The sequence below is a fragment of the Amphiura filiformis genome, chromosome 9, assembly GCF_039555335.1.
Source record: "Amphiura filiformis chromosome 9, Afil_fr2py, whole genome shotgun sequence".
NCBI classification, from domain to species: Eukaryota; Metazoa; Echinodermata; class Ophiuroidea; order Amphilepidida; family Amphiuridae; genus Amphiura; species Amphiura filiformis.
In genome coordinates this window covers 63,430,559-63,451,462 of record NC_092636.1, presented here as the reverse complement: position 1 = coordinate 63,451,462, position 20,904 = coordinate 63,430,559, and the positions used below count along the sequence as shown (strand labels likewise).

The 20,904-nt window shown below is 35.6% G+C and overlaps 2 protein-coding genes across 3 annotated transcripts in view; one reads left to right on the top strand and one right to left on the bottom strand.

The window, feature by feature from the left end:
• Window positions 1-20,904, top strand: part of LOC140160216 (TBC1 domain family member 19-like) — a 527,882-nt gene that overhangs the window by 23,245 nt on the left and 483,733 nt on the right. Inside the window, exons 6-7 of the mRNA XM_072183493.1 lie at window positions 8,911-8,983; window positions 12,970-13,121. Coding sequence (XP_072039594.1) covers window positions 8,911-8,983; window positions 12,970-13,121 — 225 coding nt within the window. The remainder of the gene's footprint in view (window positions 1-8,910; window positions 8,984-12,969; window positions 13,122-20,904) is intronic.
• Window positions 1-20,904, bottom strand: part of LOC140161303 (cholecystokinin receptor-like) — a 346,691-nt gene that overhangs the window by 166,935 nt on the left and 158,852 nt on the right. The window lies entirely within an intron of this gene.

Below are 20,904 nucleotides of genomic sequence, written 5' to 3'. Positions count from 1 at the left end.
TCTTCCATAAGAACAATATTATTTATTTGCACATTATTTTCTTCCTTTCTTTCCCTTTCTCTGCTTTTCTGCTCTCTTTTTCATTCTTTCTTCGGTCTGTGCCTTCCCTGCTTTCTTTTGTTTTCTTTCTCTTTATTTCTTTCTTTTCTCTCTGTTTCTAGGCTCCCTCACAATTTCCCTTCCCTCCTTTCCTCCCCCCCCCCTCTCTCTCATTCCCTTCTGACATTTTATAACCTTCCTTCTTACCTTCCTTCCTCAAGTTCCTTCCTTCCTTCCTTCCTTCCTTCCTTCATCAAATTTGTATGATTTGTAAAATGTGCTTTAAATTAATATCTAGGGGGAATCAATTGGCATTTAAAGGGGGTTTGCTATATCAATAATTTGTGACAAATGTTTGACTGAAAAGTAATAAATGTTTAATTTACTAAACGCATAATGTATATTCTGTAATAGTTTTGTTTACTTGCCTTCCTTGTGACAGGATATTTTGTGTGAAACATATTCCCAATCGACAACTATTTACATAAGCCATGGACAAGTTATAGTTAGGAAGTTGATTTAACATGTTTAATGCATATTATAGATTTATCAAAGCAATGTGTGCAGTTTTTAATGCCAAAACAATTTGGGAAAAGAGTGAGGTATTTTGATAAGCTGCTGAATTTGTCATTGTATGTAGCAATTATAGTGATAACTAGTTTCTATTGTAAAACAGTTTGAATGTGTAATACTTGTACAAATCCTTAAATGTGAATTATGATAAAACAACATTTGACAGTAAAAATCAGCAACAAAAAAACCAACTAATGGTTTCCCATTCTAAGTAGTCTTTTGCTATTTATTAGATCTTCCTTGTTCATACAATATTTATTCAACAATTTCTTTTGGTAATGTCTTCCATAGGGTGTATGGCTGTCTGCTAGAATAGCCCAATTAGGTGGTAATTGAAGTTGTCCTGAATCACCCATCTGGTTTGTAATGTGTCTGCATGGCAAGGAATCATTCCTAACAATCCCATGCATCACATATAACAACAACAGAATTTGACATGTTTGTCTCCTCAAAATGATCACAAATTAAATCTTGCCTGCTTTGAAGTCACTAAACTCAGTTTGATTTTGATTGAAAGCCTGTATTTGCATTGTATTATAATGCAACTATTGCATGTTAATCTATGGTAATGACAGAAGTCATTGATATGTCCCTTATTCATTTGTCCAAATCAGTCAATGGAGATGCACATGCCTTCAGGTATTAAAGACTTATGCTATTTGACATTTTTGAAACCAACTTGTTACATACATGTATCAGTATTGGGCTATATTGCACAAAACAAACCCTCACCAATTGCCTCCAATCATATGTGATCAAGCAAAATCAGTCAGAAGTCAGAAATATTGATTTGATATAGTCAAACAAAGGAAATATTTTCTGCAATCCCTTAAACTGCTCATATCTTTGGAACAGTATGGCCCATTTCAATGGGGTTTTATGCAAAATGTATCTTTGCAAATGCTTTATATATCAAATTAGAAAATTGAATATGCCCGACTTTAGACTGATTTTGCTTGATCACAACACATATATTTTTGACTGTTAAAATGTGTCTTTACCCTGCTCTGAGCTCCATGTCAGGAAAACTTTTCAGTAGCATGATTTCAGGTCAGCACGTGACGTCACATTACTGAGGCGCTATTTGTAACCTTGTTGATTGGACTACTAACTAGCTGTAACCTTGTTGATTGCTTTTAACAGTGATGTCAGCGTTCACTAAGCAGTGAACAACAACTTCAACAAGTAGGCAAGCAAACAGAAATTTACTTATTTGCCAAGCTAAATCGGTAATTTGAAGTGCTGACCAAATGTATTCTCTCATGCTACCAAATCAGGCAAGATGAATGAGAAAGTATGAAGGGATGGTGCGAGAAGGCACTATATGTAATAGCTGCCCAGTAGATGTGTGTCAATTTCTGCATTCTATAATAAAAGTCAGAATAAACTAGTTTGTATCTGATAATCCTATCAACTCAACTCCTCATAGCATGTGATTGGTTAGTAACATATAAAAGAGGGTTGATTCATCGGATTATTCCCACTTGGTCCAATCCCATTTGGTCCAATCCCACTTAGTCCAATCCCATTTGGTCCATTCCCACTTGGTCCAGTTCGCACTTGGTCCAATCCTATTTGGTCCAATCCCACTAGGGCCGTGTCCCACTTGGTCCATGTCCCACTAGGGCCATGTCCCACTAGGTCCATGTCCCACTAGGGCTATGTCCCACTAGGTCCATGTCCCACTAGGGCCATGTCCCACTAGGTCCATGTCCCACTAGGGCCATGTCCCACTAGGTCCATGTCCCACTAGGGCCATGTCCTGTTCGGACCAATACATAGGCCTATGTGTACATGAAAAGATGACAAGATTTAGAAGAACAGAAAGGAAAAAGGAGATAAGGAAGAAAGCAGAGGAGGATAAGGCTGATGAAGGGGGAGAGGAATAGACAGAGGAAGGAAAAGAGAAAGAAGCAGTAGGACAAAGCAAGGAGATAGAGATTGAAGAAGGTGCTGTTTGCCAACATAATGATGGAGAATAGAAATGATCCATAACTTAAGGGAAGGGGTATGAACGTTTGGACAGTATTTATTGTGGGACATTAGAGCACATCAGACATATCGAATTGCATTCTAAATACTGAAGAATGTCCTTCTGATATCAAATAATTTTGATTTTTTAAATTCGCAATGTAATACACATTTTATGGCAAATCATTAAAATTGATATTTAAGGGGTACTACACCCTGTGGTAAATTTGTGACTATTTTTGCATTTTTCTCAAAAATAATAACACACTGGTAACAAAAGTTATGTATATTATTGGGGCAAGGGATGTGGGGATCCAATTACTACACTGAAATTTCAGTAACTCAAGACAAGCGGTTCAGCATATATGATAGGAAGATGAGGTACATCCTTGTCTTGGGTCACTAAATTCCAGTGTAGTAATTGGATTCCTTGCCCCTATAATACACATAACTTTTGTTACCAGTGTGTTATTAGTTTTTGAAAAAAATGCAAAAATAGACACAAATTTATCGAGGGGTGTAGTACCCCCTTAACAGTACTTGAAGTAAACTTTATGTATGTAGCATGTGATTGGTTAGTAACATATAAAAGAGGGTTGATTCATCTGGTGCTTTCATCTGAGAAAAGGAAATGCTGAATGATGTTGCTACTCTAACAATGCAAAAAGCAACATTTTTTGAATTATTGGCATTGTCCCATCAGGACAGAAAACAGAGACAGTTTGTGTGTTTGAAGGTGAAAAATTGAACATGGGTGTGCAGTTTACCTGCTGCATTCAGAAATATCAATCATCACAACAAATCGTTAACAACCCATTTCTTAATTTGATTGAGAGATGACATCAGACGCGAACTGGTACCTTTATCTCTGACTTGCATTATATATAGCCCTATAGACATTTGACAATTTCTGCATTCTATATTGTACACATCTTACAATATGATTGTAGATGGTGCCTTCTTGCACTATACCCCACAAGTTATCAGCTATCATAGTGAATAAATGCCATCAGTAAGAGTTTGTAGTAATCTGCTGAACAGTAATATGGTGTGGATAATGCAGCTATTGTAGTTTGGGCCTTCTGCCCCGCAAGTTGTTATTCTTTCCCAACTCAGCTATCATAGTGAGAAAATGCTGTCTAGTAAGAGTTGGTAGTAACCTGCTGAACAGGTAATATGCTGTGGATAATTCAGCTATTGTAGTTTGGGCCTTTTACCCCTCAAGTTGTTATTCTTTCCAAACTCAGCTATCATAGTGAGAAAATGCTGTCTAGTAAGAGTTGGTAGTAACCTGTTGAACAGGTAATATACTGGGGATAATGCAGCTATTGTAGGTTGGGCCTTCTCTCTTCAAGTTGTTATTCTTTCCCAACTCAGCTATCATAGTGAGAAAATGCCATCCAGTAAGAGTTTGTAGTAACCTGCTGAACAGGTAATATGCTGTGGATAATGCAGCTATTGTAGTTTGGGCCTTTTACCCCTCAAGTTGTTATATTTTCCCAACTCAGCTATCATAGTGAGAAAATGTCATCTAGTAAGAGTTGGTAGTAACCTGTTGAACAGGTAATATGCTCTGGATAATGCAGTTATTGTAGATGGAGCTTTCTGCCCCACAAGTAGTTATTCTTTTCCCAACTCAGCTATCATAGTGATAAAATGTCATCTAGTAAGAGTTTGTGGTAACCTGTTGAACAGGTAATATGCTCTAGATAATACAGCTATTGTAGATAGTGCCTTCTCCCCTCAAGTTGTTATTCTTTCCCAACTCAGCTATCATAGTGAGAAAACGTCATCTAGTAAGAGTTTGTAGTAACCTGCTGAACAGGTAATATTCTGTGGATAATCACTTGGACATGAGATATGGATTAACAGCTTTACTGCCAAGAGAATGGGATAAAAAAGAATATTATGAGATGTAATCATGAAAATAGAATTGTTTTCTCATTATCAGTGATTCACTAAATCAGACAATCTAAAATATTATCCACAATCAGACTGTTGCATTTGTGTAACGATGATATGACTGTGTGTGCTAATAATATACTCTGCATATGGTAAGACCAAAAGTGACCTAATAAGGGTGTGACAGCAATAGTATGTATTGAATGGAGCTGCACATCTGCTCAACATTGCTGTTTTTGTCCTTTCAGTCAATTTTGATGTGAAAAAAATACATGTCGAGAGGTTTATATACTTATCCATCACTTTGACATATTCCTACAAATTTGGAACCAGGATCACTGATTGTGTCTGTCATAGTTTAGTTTACATGGAAAATCGGATATCACTTTTACAGCTCTTCTTAATAGTTACTAGGAAAGTAAGAACAACAAGAGAATAAATACTGTCACTAGATACAGTGAATACTTTCACAATAATGTGATATGTGTGCTAATAATATACTATGATAAGAAAGAAAGCGGACAAGTGCTTAAGGCACAGGTCTCGTAAACCTGCGGTTATATTCTATTCCCATCAATTACACCACTGTTTTTCCATGGAACACTTTTTATGTTATTAACAATCTACATATTACATGTAAAGGAAAAGACATCTTAATAAAAAAGGAAAATAATAAAAAGGAATCAGCTGTTCACTTTTATGTTTCTCTGAATCTTTGCAAACTGACCTCACACCTTCTGCTCAATCTAATCAATGTTCATATTATTTACTTAAGTCATGTCAGATCTCATTTAATTTCAAACTACGTATGTACATAATCATAAGCAATTAATATAATGCGGATCAAGTTGGCCAGTCAACTCAACACATGCAAGGGGAAAAAACATTTTGTAGGAATTACTAGTTGTTAGTGTGGAAATACTCCCAGAACAAGGACTTCTTGCTTATAATATTCAATTTGTGTTATTTTAAATTGTAAGGAATGATGACCTTGGTATGACAAATGACTTTAAGTGCTGCTCTGTAGAATACTAATTAATATGACAAAAAGAACTAAAAATCAAAGGCTCAGAGGCTGGGCTCTTACATTGTAAGCTAAATACTGAATATTCATACAAGCAGCTCCATTTGATTAGTGCCCAGTATTGAAAAACAGTCATAACTATCCGCAGCTTTTTGTTGTGCTCATTCAAAAAAACATTAAATCGTATTCTCTAAATCCAAATGTAATCCAGCGTTTGCAGTCACCATAGTGATAAGTAGGAGTAGCAATGTTTGTGCTACTATATGGGCCTGCCAATGGCATTCCATCTACCATTATCAAGCTATACTATGCCCTTTGGGGCGGGGGCATTGCCCGAATGGTCCCACTAGATGTTAAGCCATGATGTATTCATGCTATGTATCCTATGCATTTGTGTTGCAATTTACTTAAATCTTTAGTATTAGGATTTTTAGCAGATGAAAATAGCTTTTAAGTGTTTCAGTGCAGCCACTTACAATTTTAGATTTTCATACAATCTAAGAAAATTGCAGGAATGAAGACGTTTAGAATGTGAAAGTATGTAATGGTTTTCGAAAAAAAGTTGATTTTTATAAGTTTAGTAGTATGCCATTCAACTGTGCTTTCCATTTATGGGCAAGGACAGTTGCAGTTATATGAATAACCAATTGGAAACTTGCTACAATTATGATCATGAAATTTTAGCAGTCACTGAAATGTTCACCATCAAAAGCACATAAAAGGAGGTGAGATATTGTGAGTTTGCTTCATCATGAAACCAACAGGACACTATAAATTTATTAAACTTCAATAGATCATTTCAGAAAATCATAAAAGCCTTTGTGATTGAAACCCTTATAATGTGTCATCAATGCACACATCTTCACTGTGCACAATTCAATGTGCAGAGTGTTTTCATTGTAAAGGCCTGTGGGACTATATTAATTAATCTATTCAAACTGGCTAATCAGGACCTTTAATTGTGTCATTATTATATTAACATATTGCTTGTATATTTCCCTGGTATATTTCACATAATTGCTATAGATTTTTAGTGTAAAATAACATTTCTGTACATCAGATTTGTGTGAATTGTATGTTTTTAAAAGCTGGGTAATCATGTGTGCACCAACATCCAAAATGGTAGGCCTTAGATGTGTATAGAGGCATTTGTGTAAGGAATTGTTGTTGTATTGTTATCCAGCATTTTGTGCAGAAGTAATACTATTCATGGCTCTTTACAGCTGTTTAGTAAGTCATATATATGAAGTCATATAGACGTATGCAGAGTGCAAATTACATTGTTATCCTGCATCTTGTGCAGACATACTATTATTGATGGCTGTAAAAAGAGCTGTGTAGTACATGAAGACATGTAGATGTATGCAGAGTGCAAATTACATTGTTATCCAGCAACTTGTGCAGACCTACTATTATTGATGGCTCTAAAAAGAGCTGTTTAGTCCATGTAGTCTATACAGATGTATACAGAATGCAAATTACATAGTTATCCAGCATCTTTTGCAGACATACTATTAATGAACAAGAGCTATTTGGTACATGTATTCTGTGCATGTGTATGCAAATTATATTTTCATCCAGCATCTTGTGCAGACAAACTATTATTGATGTCTCTGAAAAGTGCTGTTTAGTACATTTGTCTAGATTTGTGTGATATAACGAAACAAGGAGTAAGAGGAAGGATTTTACATTTAATGAAACTTTGTTATTGTGTGTGTTACCTGCAAATGGGCACTGTATAAAAATTCCCTTTAAAAGGGAAGGCCAGCCTCAATGCAGAAGAGGTCTTGTAAATAGTTTGGGTCACCGTGAAAGGCATTTTTAGGATCACGCTTACATCCATGTTACATGACAGTTCACCAAACCATCAATGGTGAGAACATGCACACTGAAACAGCAACTCCTGTCAACTCTTTAATTCATTACTCCAAATTGTTCTGTATTTTTGTCTTTACTGCTTTTTACCCATGCTTATTATTAAAATCAAAAATACACTGCAGTTGTTAGTTAATTCGCTATGTAAACTCAACTTACATGCACATTTTATTTTAAAATGATTTTATATTATTTCGCATAAAGTAGATAGTGGCAAGCACATGATAAAGGACTGATCATTCACTACAATCTTCACTTTTAAACTGTATTTTTTGAATGTGTTGATTGTTAGTCCGAAACTCCTGCAAAGCTATGGACATGGCATCTTACCTACTCCATTCTGTAATAGTCTGCACTATGTGTTTTCTCAGTCTTCAATCATTTTGTTGAATGTAATTTTATGAATCAAATAAAAAGTGGCCTCACTTTAGTTATGTGTCATTTTACAGTATTTATAATTTATAATTTATAATTTATAAAGTAAGACAATAATTTATTTATTTTCTATAAGTGCATGTCAAAATATGGGATATATTGTTCAATATTATAGCTAGCCCCTAAAAACTTTATTTTCCATCGCATTTTTCCCGTTGAAAAGACAAAACTGATGTTAAAGATAGCAATAATATCATTAATAACATTTTGAGTCAATTTTATCCATAAAACGATACAGGATATGATAGATAATTACTTTGACTTCAATGTGGTCCATATAATGAAGATTTTGATTCTACAACATTATTAGATCTGTTATCAACATATCAATTATGCACTCACAGGCAACCAAACATCATGCTATGCTCAGTAGTCCACTGATATGACCTTGTTCCAGTGATCATTCCCCACTAATTACTAATTGTTGATGTCATTTTTTTGATATGCTGATTGCTGAACAAGTTTATGTTTATATGTGTAGGCCTAACCTATGATAACTTTTTAAGTCATAATTAATTCAAACATAACTTTGGCATTACTCAATCGTTTTCTTTCGTTGAAACGGCAAAACATACTTTCTTTTCCTTGCAAATCGAATTTGCAGACATCAAAAACATTTCCACCACAAGAAAAAAAAAAAAAAATTCATACCAATAGAAGAAGGCTATAATCTTAGCTAATCTTTAGTGTACACAAATCCCATCTCAGAATTAGATACCAGCCCTATGGGCTGGCGAAAAAACCTAGTTGTATGAAGGATAATACGGTACATGATAATGGTGCATCCCATGCATGATACGTTGTTGTTATTCCACCCTAGGAATATCACAACATATCATGGACAATGATACAACCTATCATTTAATGAAACTGGTTTTTGTTTTGCATAGTGGAGCTTATAGAAACTTACACTTTATTGACCTAATGGTACAGAAGTCACAGAAGCTAACAAGTATCACAGTAGCTTCTGTACTTATCTATGGCTGACATTGAATATGAAGAAACAAGAACAGAAACAATCTGAATCTTGCCAAGTGTGTGTAAAAATGTAACAGAATGTTCACCACATGTTTATGTTGAATCTATTTCAGAGAGAGAAGTATAGTGAGCTAAACCTTAGTGTACCACAAACAGGAGTGGAGGAGTGTATGGACCCTTCATCAGGTAAGGTCTTATACAACTTATTTGTTATTTTGTCAAAAAGGAGGCTAATTAGTTGTTCTGTTTATCCTCAATTTAAGCTTAACTTTTGAGAGCTTACTATGTTTATCTTATAACTTCCCCTCATTTTGAAATTTGGCCGTGGTCAAACTTTTTATGTTTATAATTAGCACAAAATAAAACAAAATTGTCCATTCAACAAAGTGGTGACAAATGTGCCTCTTTTATGCCTCTTTTGGCTGAAAAAAGTATTTGTACAAAATTTGCACAATTTAGCTCAAACTTGAAAATGTTGTTAGTTCAATGATAAAGAAGAAGAACACACAATTTATCCAAGGATAATATATGACAGAGGATGCCATAAGTGTATGAAACATTGGTACAAACTAAGCAGGAAAACATCGCTGGAACAGGGTTTACCAACTTGATGAGGATAAAATCAATAAGCCTTTGTGCTTGTTCAAATGCATACAACCCAGCTCTTGTTGTCCCGGAGGAGGAGGAGTATATCATCAATTCTGTTCAGAATCTCTGTTGATGTTTGTCAGTCTCTGCAGCATTCTGTACTTGTTTAATTCCTCCAATTGACCCTGCTAGTGTTGATTTTACTAGTTACCCCACATCATGTTATATTTAGCCTTTCCCAGTTGATCAGAGTATTCAACATGCTGTATAACATCTCAGGAGGTGTGGGTACCCAGGGTTAACTAACTGAAAATAGGCTAATAAAAACTCCCTGTAGCATTGAGTCAAGTTAGCTCAGTCAATAAGGCATTAGAGATGTGATGAGGGTATGAGTTTGCTCTCATGGAAAATATAGAGTTAACTTGAATTCTCTTGGACAAAAAACTTACTGCTAATTTTCCCATTGAAACCTTTACTAATAAACTTGGGGATTGGGGTGGTCCTCCCTGGTTTAAGGTATACTGGGATCCAGGGGGGGGGGGCACTCACACGTTAAGGTGGTACGAGTATGTGCGGCGGTCAAGGGTCCCTTTTTCAGGCTCTCCGGCAGTTCCTTAAGCCCCACATTTGAATCTGCTCCAGTTCTTTGAGCCTCAAACTCTGACAATTGTAGCTCTTTAAGCTCAAATTTGGAAAACATTTAGACATTTCTAGCTCAACAGCCTATAATTTGGCCCAAATTTCAGTTCTTCAAGCCCCTATTTTGCCCGAAAATCAGTTCTCAGTTCGCAAAGTTCGGCGCTCCGCGCCGCACACCCCTACCAAAATTTAAGTTGAGTGCCCCCCCCGGGACTGGGATGTTGCATGGTGGGTTTTCCAATTGGGCAAAATTGCCCTTAAAAGTGCCTACTTAAGGCAAATTTGGGTGTTTTTTTAATGAATATATGGTATACTGATGGGTTGCAAAAACAGCAAAAAGTAGGTACAGAGAAAGTCAGCATCCGAAAGTCTATGTGGCACATCCCCGTATAAATTTTTTTGAAAACCCCCCACCGCCACTGGGGGACTTGATGAACTGATCTTGGCTGCAAAGCTTTATTGTGATATCTTTACTCTAGTGTGTGCGCTTCAATCTGCAAGTCTCTTAGTTGTTGTTAAAGGATTTATGGAATGACTGGGGCTGCAGTTGTTAGTGACAATTTGTAGAATGTGCATTGGCCATGAGCAAAAAAGAGATACAGACCAATCACCAACAGGCAAAGTCCCAGCATCATCTGTTAATCACCAACAGGCAAAGTCCCAGCATCACCTGTTAATAAGGCCCAATCATTCCATGAAATGCGAGAGACAAAACTGCTACACACATACCACATATTTTTACAGTATTTCGCGTAAATGCGAAGGCACACAATATGCTGTTGCATAATGTGAAGGCACAAAACGCTGGTGTGATTTGTTGAACATGCAAGATCAAACAATGGGCCCTTATGAATATGTGCGAATTCTCAGGTGAATATATGGTCTGTATTTTGTTCATCTATGGCAGAGGCCTTATGGATTTGGCATTCATTTAGCTCACCAAATATATCACCATTTTTTTAGATGGGAGCTAGAATACTCATATCAGAGAGATGCTTCTAGAGTCTTGAAAGGTAGGAATATTTGTAATAAATTCAGTACAATTTCACAATGTACCAACAATTCTACTTTTTTTTTTTTGAGAGATACCTGATAGATGTAAAAATTTGCCATGAAGAATGTGTAATTGTCCCCATTTTTAGTGTCGTCGGCTTATATAAGGTGGAAAAAATAAGACTCATAACACTGTGTATAGATATAGAATGGCGTGCATGCTGTTGGGCGCAGTGCTTACGCTAGGTGTGCGTTGCGTAATGCGTGACTGGTGCACGCTTATGTGAATTTACGCGAGGATGGGTTGGGACTTTATTGATGCCCGGAGTAACAAAAGCCAAAAGCCTTATATAAACCGAACAAACTTAAGTGACCTCAGATGCTAACCCGGATGCTATATACTTGCCTGCATGTACCTCCTGTATATTGCTCAGTAGGCAGGCTTTTATGATGGGTGTTCATGTACAGATTGACGTTTTCATCTGGTTCACTGTCACACAAGTATAAAACTGTAAGCACTGCTCAGGATTAGCTTGTAACTTCTTCAGAACATACCCGGGAGAACATAACTATTGAAAGTTCTGCATGTAGTCTGCCTCTTGTCCACAGAGTATCATAGAGGGCTGTCCTTGCCATCAGGCAATCTGCTTGTATTGTCTGATGGTAAACTCATTGAAACTTTCAGTCCTCCTTCTTGAATTGAGCATGCTATATATGATAAGATATTGGTGCAATACCAAATGACTTCCTACCTTGATCAAAATGAGTGAGATAAGTAAGTTCTTTTCAAGAGTATAAGTTGAGAACTTAATATAACCATGTTTTCTACATAATAGGTAATCAGCTAATGGGCTACATCACCTCATGTGAACTGTGATTTTTTTTATCTATATCTGCTAGTTAATGCTTTTATGTAAGCTTCATGTTGCATTCATAACATTGTGGATTGGTTATTATACTGAGTGTACTTGTATGTTGCATGTATGTATGAAACTATAATGTGTTGGTATAGATCCTCCACTTACTCCAAAGTATTATCATCAAGTACTCTATACATTTGTTCATAAGATATAGAGTAAAATCAGAACAGAATCATCTTCAGTTTAATGACCTTGAACCAAATTTCATTCTTAGTCAGTGGCTGTCGCCACTGACTAAGAATGAAATTTGGTTCAAGGTCATTAAACTGAAGATGATTCTGATAGGTAGGTCCAATATTTACTACTCAAAATATTGGACCTGCCTGTCGTCTATCACACGGTAGAGGATAGTAAAAACAAAAATTACTATTGTTTATTCTCTAACTCATGATGTCAAGTGTAGATGAACCCCAGCCCTAACTCTATCTGCTATCCTACAATGTAACCTTAATACAAAGCACTTTGTCTAGCTTGAACCACCTGTTGCTAACAACAGTTTTGTAGTTAGATTTGATAAAATTGATGTTATTTATTGGGGATTGTAGCCTGGGTGCCACCATGTTGAATATAATGAGTAAGGATGTCATGGGAACCTCGTTGATATGCTCTAATTGTCCTCTGTTAGTGATAAATTGTAAAGAAATATGTGACATTCCATGATTCAGACTGAGAATAACTTTTTAGTAAATATAATATCCTCCCAGCTTCACCTCCATTCCTATACTTTTAAATGTACAATCTAATACCATACACCACAGAATGTGGTAATGGCAGCACCCAGGAGTGTCCTCGATAATACAAATATTTTTTACAAAATCTAAATGTACAAGGAGCCTGATTTTATCTTTATACCCCATGGAAAAGATACCTCATATGATCCTACCTGCCCTGATGATGGCGGGAGGGTGGAAAGGGATACTAAAGCAGGAGTATGACCAGGAAAGTAACTCATGTTATGCATTCATTGGTTAAAATCACTGGATTTCAGGATAAACTCATTGCAATAAACATTTTTGCTCCCTGATTTTATAGATACATTTGATGCGGATCGCGCGAAACTTGGACGTCGTGTGTTGCAGGTCAACTCAACTCCATTGTCACAGCAGTTTGCCAAGAAAGGAATCCCTACTGGATTGAGAGCAGATATATGGGCACAAATACTGGGAGTTACCAACGATGATATCGTGAGTACTTACAGTTAATACAGGCTATTTCAAAATGATTGGTACCTGGTAATTTTTAAGTATGATTAAAAAGTTAATCTGCTTTTTCCCAAATGCAAAATTGAATGAACTTGAAATGACCAGAATTGATAGTGTTATGACCTTCTGTAACATAAATCTACAAGTTGTGTCTTATGTGGCAGTTTTGTCCATAACGAATGGAAACTGATGGGCGCCAATCATGTTGATATAGGCTGCATGGGTAACATGATCACAGTGTTTAGGAACTGGTCTATCAAACATGCTTGGTTTTTTGGTGTTGCTTAGCTGGTTTGGTTTTGCTAGGTACATTTTGTGTTTTTTGTGTATTTTGTGGCTTAGTTATCAACCACTCTCACAAACATGATAATTCTAAAATTGTACTCTACATTTGTAAGTAGCTTGGAACTTTTGCTTGACTCCATGCTTATAGTTAACAGGTGTGCCCTTGAATCATAAGATTGTTTTAGCTCCTACCTGCATTGTTAAAGTTGCTTTTATGTTAATTATATTTCCAAAAGGGACAAGTACGAGGTACTATGATTTGCATACCAATAGCAGCTTAGTGGTTGCAATACTTGGCACTGCATACTAGGTGATAAGAGTGTGTAAGAAAATCTTCACTAGGATATCTCAAAATCCGCAGCTTTAGCGTGGTGAATCATACTTAATCTTATATTGCAGGGATCTGAAGAAATTCAAGTAAGATAATTCACTCAAAAATAGTTCAACAGCTCTTGTGCTTCTGTAGATAGGAGTTGAAATAGGTCAAACATTGATTGCGATACATTTTTTGATGTTGTTGAATAACCGTAGCACCTGCTGGAATGTTAACAACATTTTGAATGTGTTGGTATATTTATACACATGTTACAGGGAACATTTCAATGGAAAACAGATATAGAAAGTTTTGGAATGGAACTGAGTTGTTTCTTAGTGGTTGATTGTCACATCATTTGAGGATGTGTCACTCTCAAAAGCCATTTATGTATGACAGCTGCTTCATTTTAAAATGATACTATATAACATTGAGAATATTAGAAAACATGGCAGTGCATTTTTTGCGGATACTTGAATATGCATTTGTAGTTCTTTAGTTCCTTGCCATCCTTGTGTTAGGGCCTAAGGATAAACAGCATCAAAACAATTTGTCTCATATCTCAAGAACCGCCTAACCTGCTGAACTGAGGCTGTATTATTTGAATTCTTAACATTTTTATAAAATTATATACTTTTTGCAGTACCAGTGTAGGTTTGAACCCAATCAGGTCCAATGTTTTGTATCCTTGAACCAGACACTGTATATCGCTTACACCACTCCACCCAGGTGAAAATGGGCAGTTATGGGCAGTCATACCAACCGCATTATTTTGGCAGCCAAATTGTCCTACATATCCTAGTTGCAGTGGAATAAATGTATAAACACTTGGATATCCATTTATATATTAACCATATATTCTTTAACAAATGCCCCCAGTGACATAATATTTTCGAAAGGGGCATTTTTTAGAAGTGAATTTTCTATGAAAAACTTGCAAAATGTGACTTCCAGAACTTGCAAAATATTTTTTGGCAAAGAATAACAAAATTAAAATTTGACTAAAATCATACACAGCTTTAAGCTTACTTACCATGCTTACATGCTATGGCATGGAAATTTCTGCATTTTGGTCAATTGTGCTTTGAAAAAAGATGAGGGAGTTTATTCGAGAATATATGGTGTTTATGTTAAAAGCATGATCCCTCCTCTTCAGCTTAAAGAGAGAGATAAATGTGTAAATATTTGAGGTTAACAACCACTCGTATAGTGACAAATGTCACAGCTCTCTGCATTTAGTATTCTCCTCATGTCCCTTGGGGTTTTAATCTAGTATTAATGCAACCATTCACGAAAACATCAGGTGGTTAGAATACAAATTGTGACTACCTGGATAACTGTATAATCATGCATTGAAAACAGAAGGATGCAGGTGGGTCACAAGTGAGCTGTGAAATTGATTAGATGGGTCAAAAACATTGAAGACCTGATATATTGACAAACTCATCCTTTACTTCACTCCTTCAAAATTGAGGGGTTTTTGCACCTGAAGAAAAATAAACCCAAAATCTGAGATGTGTCCTAGTAGATGGTATGGACAAATAGGTGATAGCATCTTCCCCCATGGTGGTATAACCTGTTCAATAGGCTTTGATTTGTAGTACACATTTGCTGATCCTGAGCATTTAGAATTATACTTTTTTGGTTATAGGTTTCCTGGAACGATAAAAGGTTGGACCCAATTACCTGATTCATTAACAATCTAATTCAGTAGCCTTCAAAGAATAAAATATCTTCAGCAGTCAACTGATACCTTTCAACTTGACCCTTCTTAAGGTGGTGTTTGAGAGCATCATTGCATGAGAGAAGAGATCTAGGTCATTGCCCGCCAGATTAGATGAATAGCAGTCAATTTGTATATGGTGTTAACTTGGTGTGATCTACTAAATGGATTCAACTTGTTGTTTTGATATAGCTAGCTTAATAACATTGAATTATTGAAATCTTGAGATGGTATGATTCAGTCAATTAGTATGGTGTTAACTTTGTGTGATCTACTAAATGGATTTAATCAAAAGACATATCGGACATGTGGCAATAGCTATATAGCAGTAATTTTGTAATTGTATGAAACATTTCAGAAAAGAACAAAATTATGAGATAATAACTCAAAATTTGTACTTCTTTTTGAAACTTCTTGTTAGTGAATTTTTGATATTCATTTAATCTTATTCCATAGTATTGAGCCTAACAGCATTACAAGATACATCAATATTAAAATTATGTGCTATGTACATGGTTTCTGTACATTTTACTTACCTTGGACTAAAGATGTTGACCCAAAGAGCCCATAATTGGCAGGTGCGTGTAATTCTCCAAGTGATTTGAGCAGCTTTAGTTACTGGTCACCTGAATTAGGTTAAATCAGTTTAGTAGATTCATCCAATTCCCAATTGCTTGAGTCAATGGTACAGACTTGCACTAACTATCTATTGGGACTGACGTGGACTATTTTGGATAGCAATACTTTTATTGAATATGGCTACCTAGTGGTTGTTGTGTTAAAATTGTTATTCATGCAGAGTTGCTGAGTTAAAAGTGTTCAATACCATTTTGCCTCATGCTAGGAGGCAACATTTTACAACTGGCACATACATGTGACAAAATTACAGATAAAGAGATGTGGCACAATTACATACATATTTTTCCAAAACTGAAAAACCATGTTAAAAAAAGAAAACAGATGAATCAAAAAGAGAGAAAAAAAAGTGAAAAACATAACTAAGATGCAAAAGCTTGGACACATCTTTTGTCCAGGATTGTGGGTACCAATGAGTATAGAGGTTTGAGTTGAATATTGAGGTATGATTTGATTATCTGATGGAAATTCACAAATTGTTCCAGAGTTTGGGTGCATGTGAGATGAAGGTTTTGTTACCTGCAGTGGTATATGAGTGAAGGTATATACCTAGGGAGTCTAATGGAGGGACAATATGTTGAGAATGTCCAATAGGGATAAAGAAACCAGGTTATTTTATAATTGTACACTAGAAGAGTTTAAATGCAGTCTTTTGGAACCAGTGATATAAGTGAGATGAATGGTACACTAGGCCCATAGCCAGATTATTTTCTATGGGGTCGCAAATTTCCAAAAAGTGTTTACCAATTATAGTGACACATACTGCTTGTTGGTAAGTCAGCTGCTTTAGTCATTAGTAAATGGGCCGTGTGGACACATGTCGTTGGTAGTAGAATTTATTTCATCACTCCGAGGTAAAGATACGTCCGCAAGTGGGTTACCGTGTAAACGCACATACAGATAGAGGGATGATAGATCTATATATATAGAGAGAGAGAGTTGGAGAAAGAGGGAGGATGTATTGGGATAGAGGGAGAGAGGACATATTCCAATAAAAAATATAAAGAAAGGGAATGCTCTAGAAGCAAAACAGTTCATCATTGAATTTAAGCAGTAACTTTGCAACAGTAAGTATCGTTCATTGTAATGGAGGTAAAATCCTTCACTTATTCCTCATCATCATCTATCATCATCTACCCTGTCTATGTCATTCACCAATAATGCTTTTCCACCACATCAGAAGCCCTCCAGTCACAAAGATTTCTTAACACAGTTTCCTTATTACATTGTTTTGATTCTTAAAGGCTATAATGTTGTATTTGAAGGTTTTTTCACTTAAAGGCGCCCGTTTTTAATGTCAGATTGCCATCGGTTTGTTTTCATTATCAAGTTGATGTAAGTGATTGTGAATGGGTTTAAAACACAAGTCGTCTGGTGGATCTGTTTAAACACAATACAGTAAATGTATCTTTTGTGGTATTTGAATGTTTTTGTAGTAAGAGATTGAGTGACTTATTGCCATGCATACCTGTTTGCGGAGTAATATGTCCATTATGGTTAAGTATCAAATAACTTAGTATCCTTTTGACTAGTGTGGATATAGGAGAGTATACATTAAGTCAATTTGCTCTTTAGAGTGCTAATTTCCAATGATAAATATATAAGGTAAATTGAAATCTTATAGCAGCTCTATTTTATCAAATTCAATTTGCCACCATTTTTAGCTCGGTTGTTTACAAAAGTCTAGGGATATTTTTGTTTGCTTACTATAGTAGATCAGTGTTACACTTGTGTGGAATTCTGTATGTTGTGAAAGCTTTCAGGGATGTAAGAAACTGTTTCATTTTGTGACCAGGTTTTTAGTAGAATAAAAAATGATCTGAGTGAACACTTTTGGCAGAACAAAGGTAAATTGTTTCCTAATTCTAAAATATCTGTTAAGCATTTCCCAGCATGCTTGTAGATCATCAACCTTGTAATTCCCCATTTCTCCATTGTGAATGCATCTTGATTTTAACTTACTAATTATGTCACACATATAATGGACAAGAATTGCCACTAATTTGTACCCTTACAGGTGAAAATACAGCTTATTTAGCCAATGTCAACATGGGGTCATCAACAGAAATAGTTTCCTAACATGTTGAACTAACACCTCAGCTGTTTGATGCAGACTTCACAATAGGACTATCATGGAAGTGCAAATGTTCACCATTTTTCGGCAGAAAAATTTTGACAATTTTACTGGGTAAACATCAAGCTCTTAACACACATGCATGCTTGTTTGTGCAATGGGATATCAAGATGCATTGTGGGAAATGCCAAATGGTAAATTGAATTAAAATGAAGGCCTATATGAAGCTTTCAAATATTTGTAGAAAGAAAGTATTGATAATTTTGAAGGAAAGTTATCACAAATGCTGATCAAATTACCTGTTGCAGAAAAGAATGAAACACACAGATTTGAAATAAATTGTTTTTCGATGGGCAGGACAAGCTCCATTTGCAACTTGATAATACATCTAATGTAACCTGAGAATTGTATGGAATTTGTATATTGAAGTTAAATAACGCCATTATTGCTAGACCAATCAATAAAAAGCTGAAGAAAAGCGTACACAATATTTGCAGATAAAAGGGCTCAAGAAGAGTTTAAGTTTTCATAAGTTGCATAAAGTGGTACATAGACTGGCTAATAACCTGTGTTGATTGTGTACTTGAATATTCATTTCTATAAACTTACTTGTTCTCATGTTACATCTATTTGTTTACAGTAAGGATCAAATATATCTACAATGACCACAAGCATTACGCTATTATTTAGCGTTCCTTCCAGGCTTGCTGATTTAGATTCTATTAGTATTGATTTGTCTGCAAACATTTGCTATCCTTTTACAAGTAATTTTGGAAGTGATTCAATGTTATTTGATGTCAAGGTCTTTGTCTTCACTAGTTTGTTTTCTGCCATGAGGAGAGAAAGAGAGAATAAGGCCGGTTTTCTTTGGTTTTTATCAACATCAACAATGCATTACCATCCACCTGATTGGATGATTGATTGCATGGATTGAGCAATCGTGAAATTAACAAATCACTAAATGTTCATTAATGTATTGCATGGATTGAGCAATCATGAAATTATCAAATCACTAAATGTTCATTAATGTATTGCATGGATTGAGCAATCATGAAATACAAATCACTAAATGTTTCTGTTGTGTTGTTGTCAAGAGTTTTAACTCTTGGTGTTTGATTGGGTAGATGATTAATTTAAGTTATCTTATATTGCACTTTTTATTAAGTTCACAATTAGACGACAGCACATGGGAATGTGACAATGTTGTTATCAACTCAAGAAATCAATTTAATCCATGTTATTCAGCCTTGCCATTTGGATTTTAATTCAAAGTGGCTGGAATTATTACTTTCAAAAGCATAATCACCTGTCATTTGAGGTGATTCCACTTTTCAAGGTAAGTTTGTCATCTCTGTTGGGCACTGGTGGCAATGGGCTATTCCAGTAAAAATCCACACACCCCTTGTGGAAGATTACACTGCCATCTCCATTCCAGTTACACCTAATATTCAATCCAGTTGAACATTTTTTGCTACTTTTATGTTAAATCTTTGACAGCAGGGGAGTGGATTTCGCATGGATGAGCCCAGTTCTAATATGCACACATACAAACATTTTTTAATCAATATCAAATTTGTGTAGGTTGTCTCATATTGATATTACCATTCTTAAGCACTTGAGAACGTTCCTGCAATCTTAGTGGTTCATAGTCGTGTTGATATGACACGATATCACACACTTTAGTGCGTGTGTATCAACGCGATACTCGTATGCAATATTTGAAACAATCGGAGGTGCATAGCAACAACAGGACTGATTGATTCTAAGCCCTACATAATTCCTTGTAAAATGGAGGATTTAATTTGATTAAAATATGGTATAGTTATGATTAATATATTTATTTGAATTGAAGTGTTTAAGAATGAGAATAAAGGTATTGCTTTTAGCCACTGTTGTGCATCTATCATCTAATACGACACCATAATTGTTGGTGTGTTTTATGAGACGATAGATGCACAAAAGACCTCGATTCTCTAAGTAAAACATTTCATTTTCATGCACTTTCTATGAGAGAGAGAAATAATATGGTATACATCGTTAAGCTATTTTCTTTTGTCCGTATCCCCCATAGTCAGTTTTTGTTACAAACCAAAAACTGTAACGAAGTGTTTTAGCTTTCCCTCTTAATTTCTTATGTAATCGTCTCAAATCTTTATGGTTCAAAGTAGACAAGTGTTGTCTCAATTTGTGGTCTATTATTCATGAGTTACATTTACTAGTGTGTGAACATGTTCCAGAAACACCTATAGGCGTTTCTGATCTGAATAATGTAAAGCATGAAAATACTATTGCCTCATATTATATAAGACATATATGATGCGATCAAGCTTTATGAGTCGTTTGTGTCAGCTTTTTAATTCATTATGTGAGCCACGGTCAGAGCTTTATTTTCATGAAAACCCCATCACAATTGGACTTACATTCCAGAGATATGGTCATTTTTGTGTTGCTCAAAACAATAAAATGCAAAGGAAGTTGAAAACACTATTGAATACATCTTAAAATCAGTATTCCCGACAAAGGACTCATTTAGCTTGAACTCATCACATATACCATTGAGCATATTTATAGTGGGAGCAGATGTACGGTACTTTGGCAGATATATCATTGATGCTGAATTGCCACTTGCTGTATTTTAATGCAGGTTGGAGGGGATCACTATTGGTGTTTACACCCAAATATTTAGACCAAATAAAGCTGACACACAAGCCCGGGGGGTCACTCCCATTGTGGC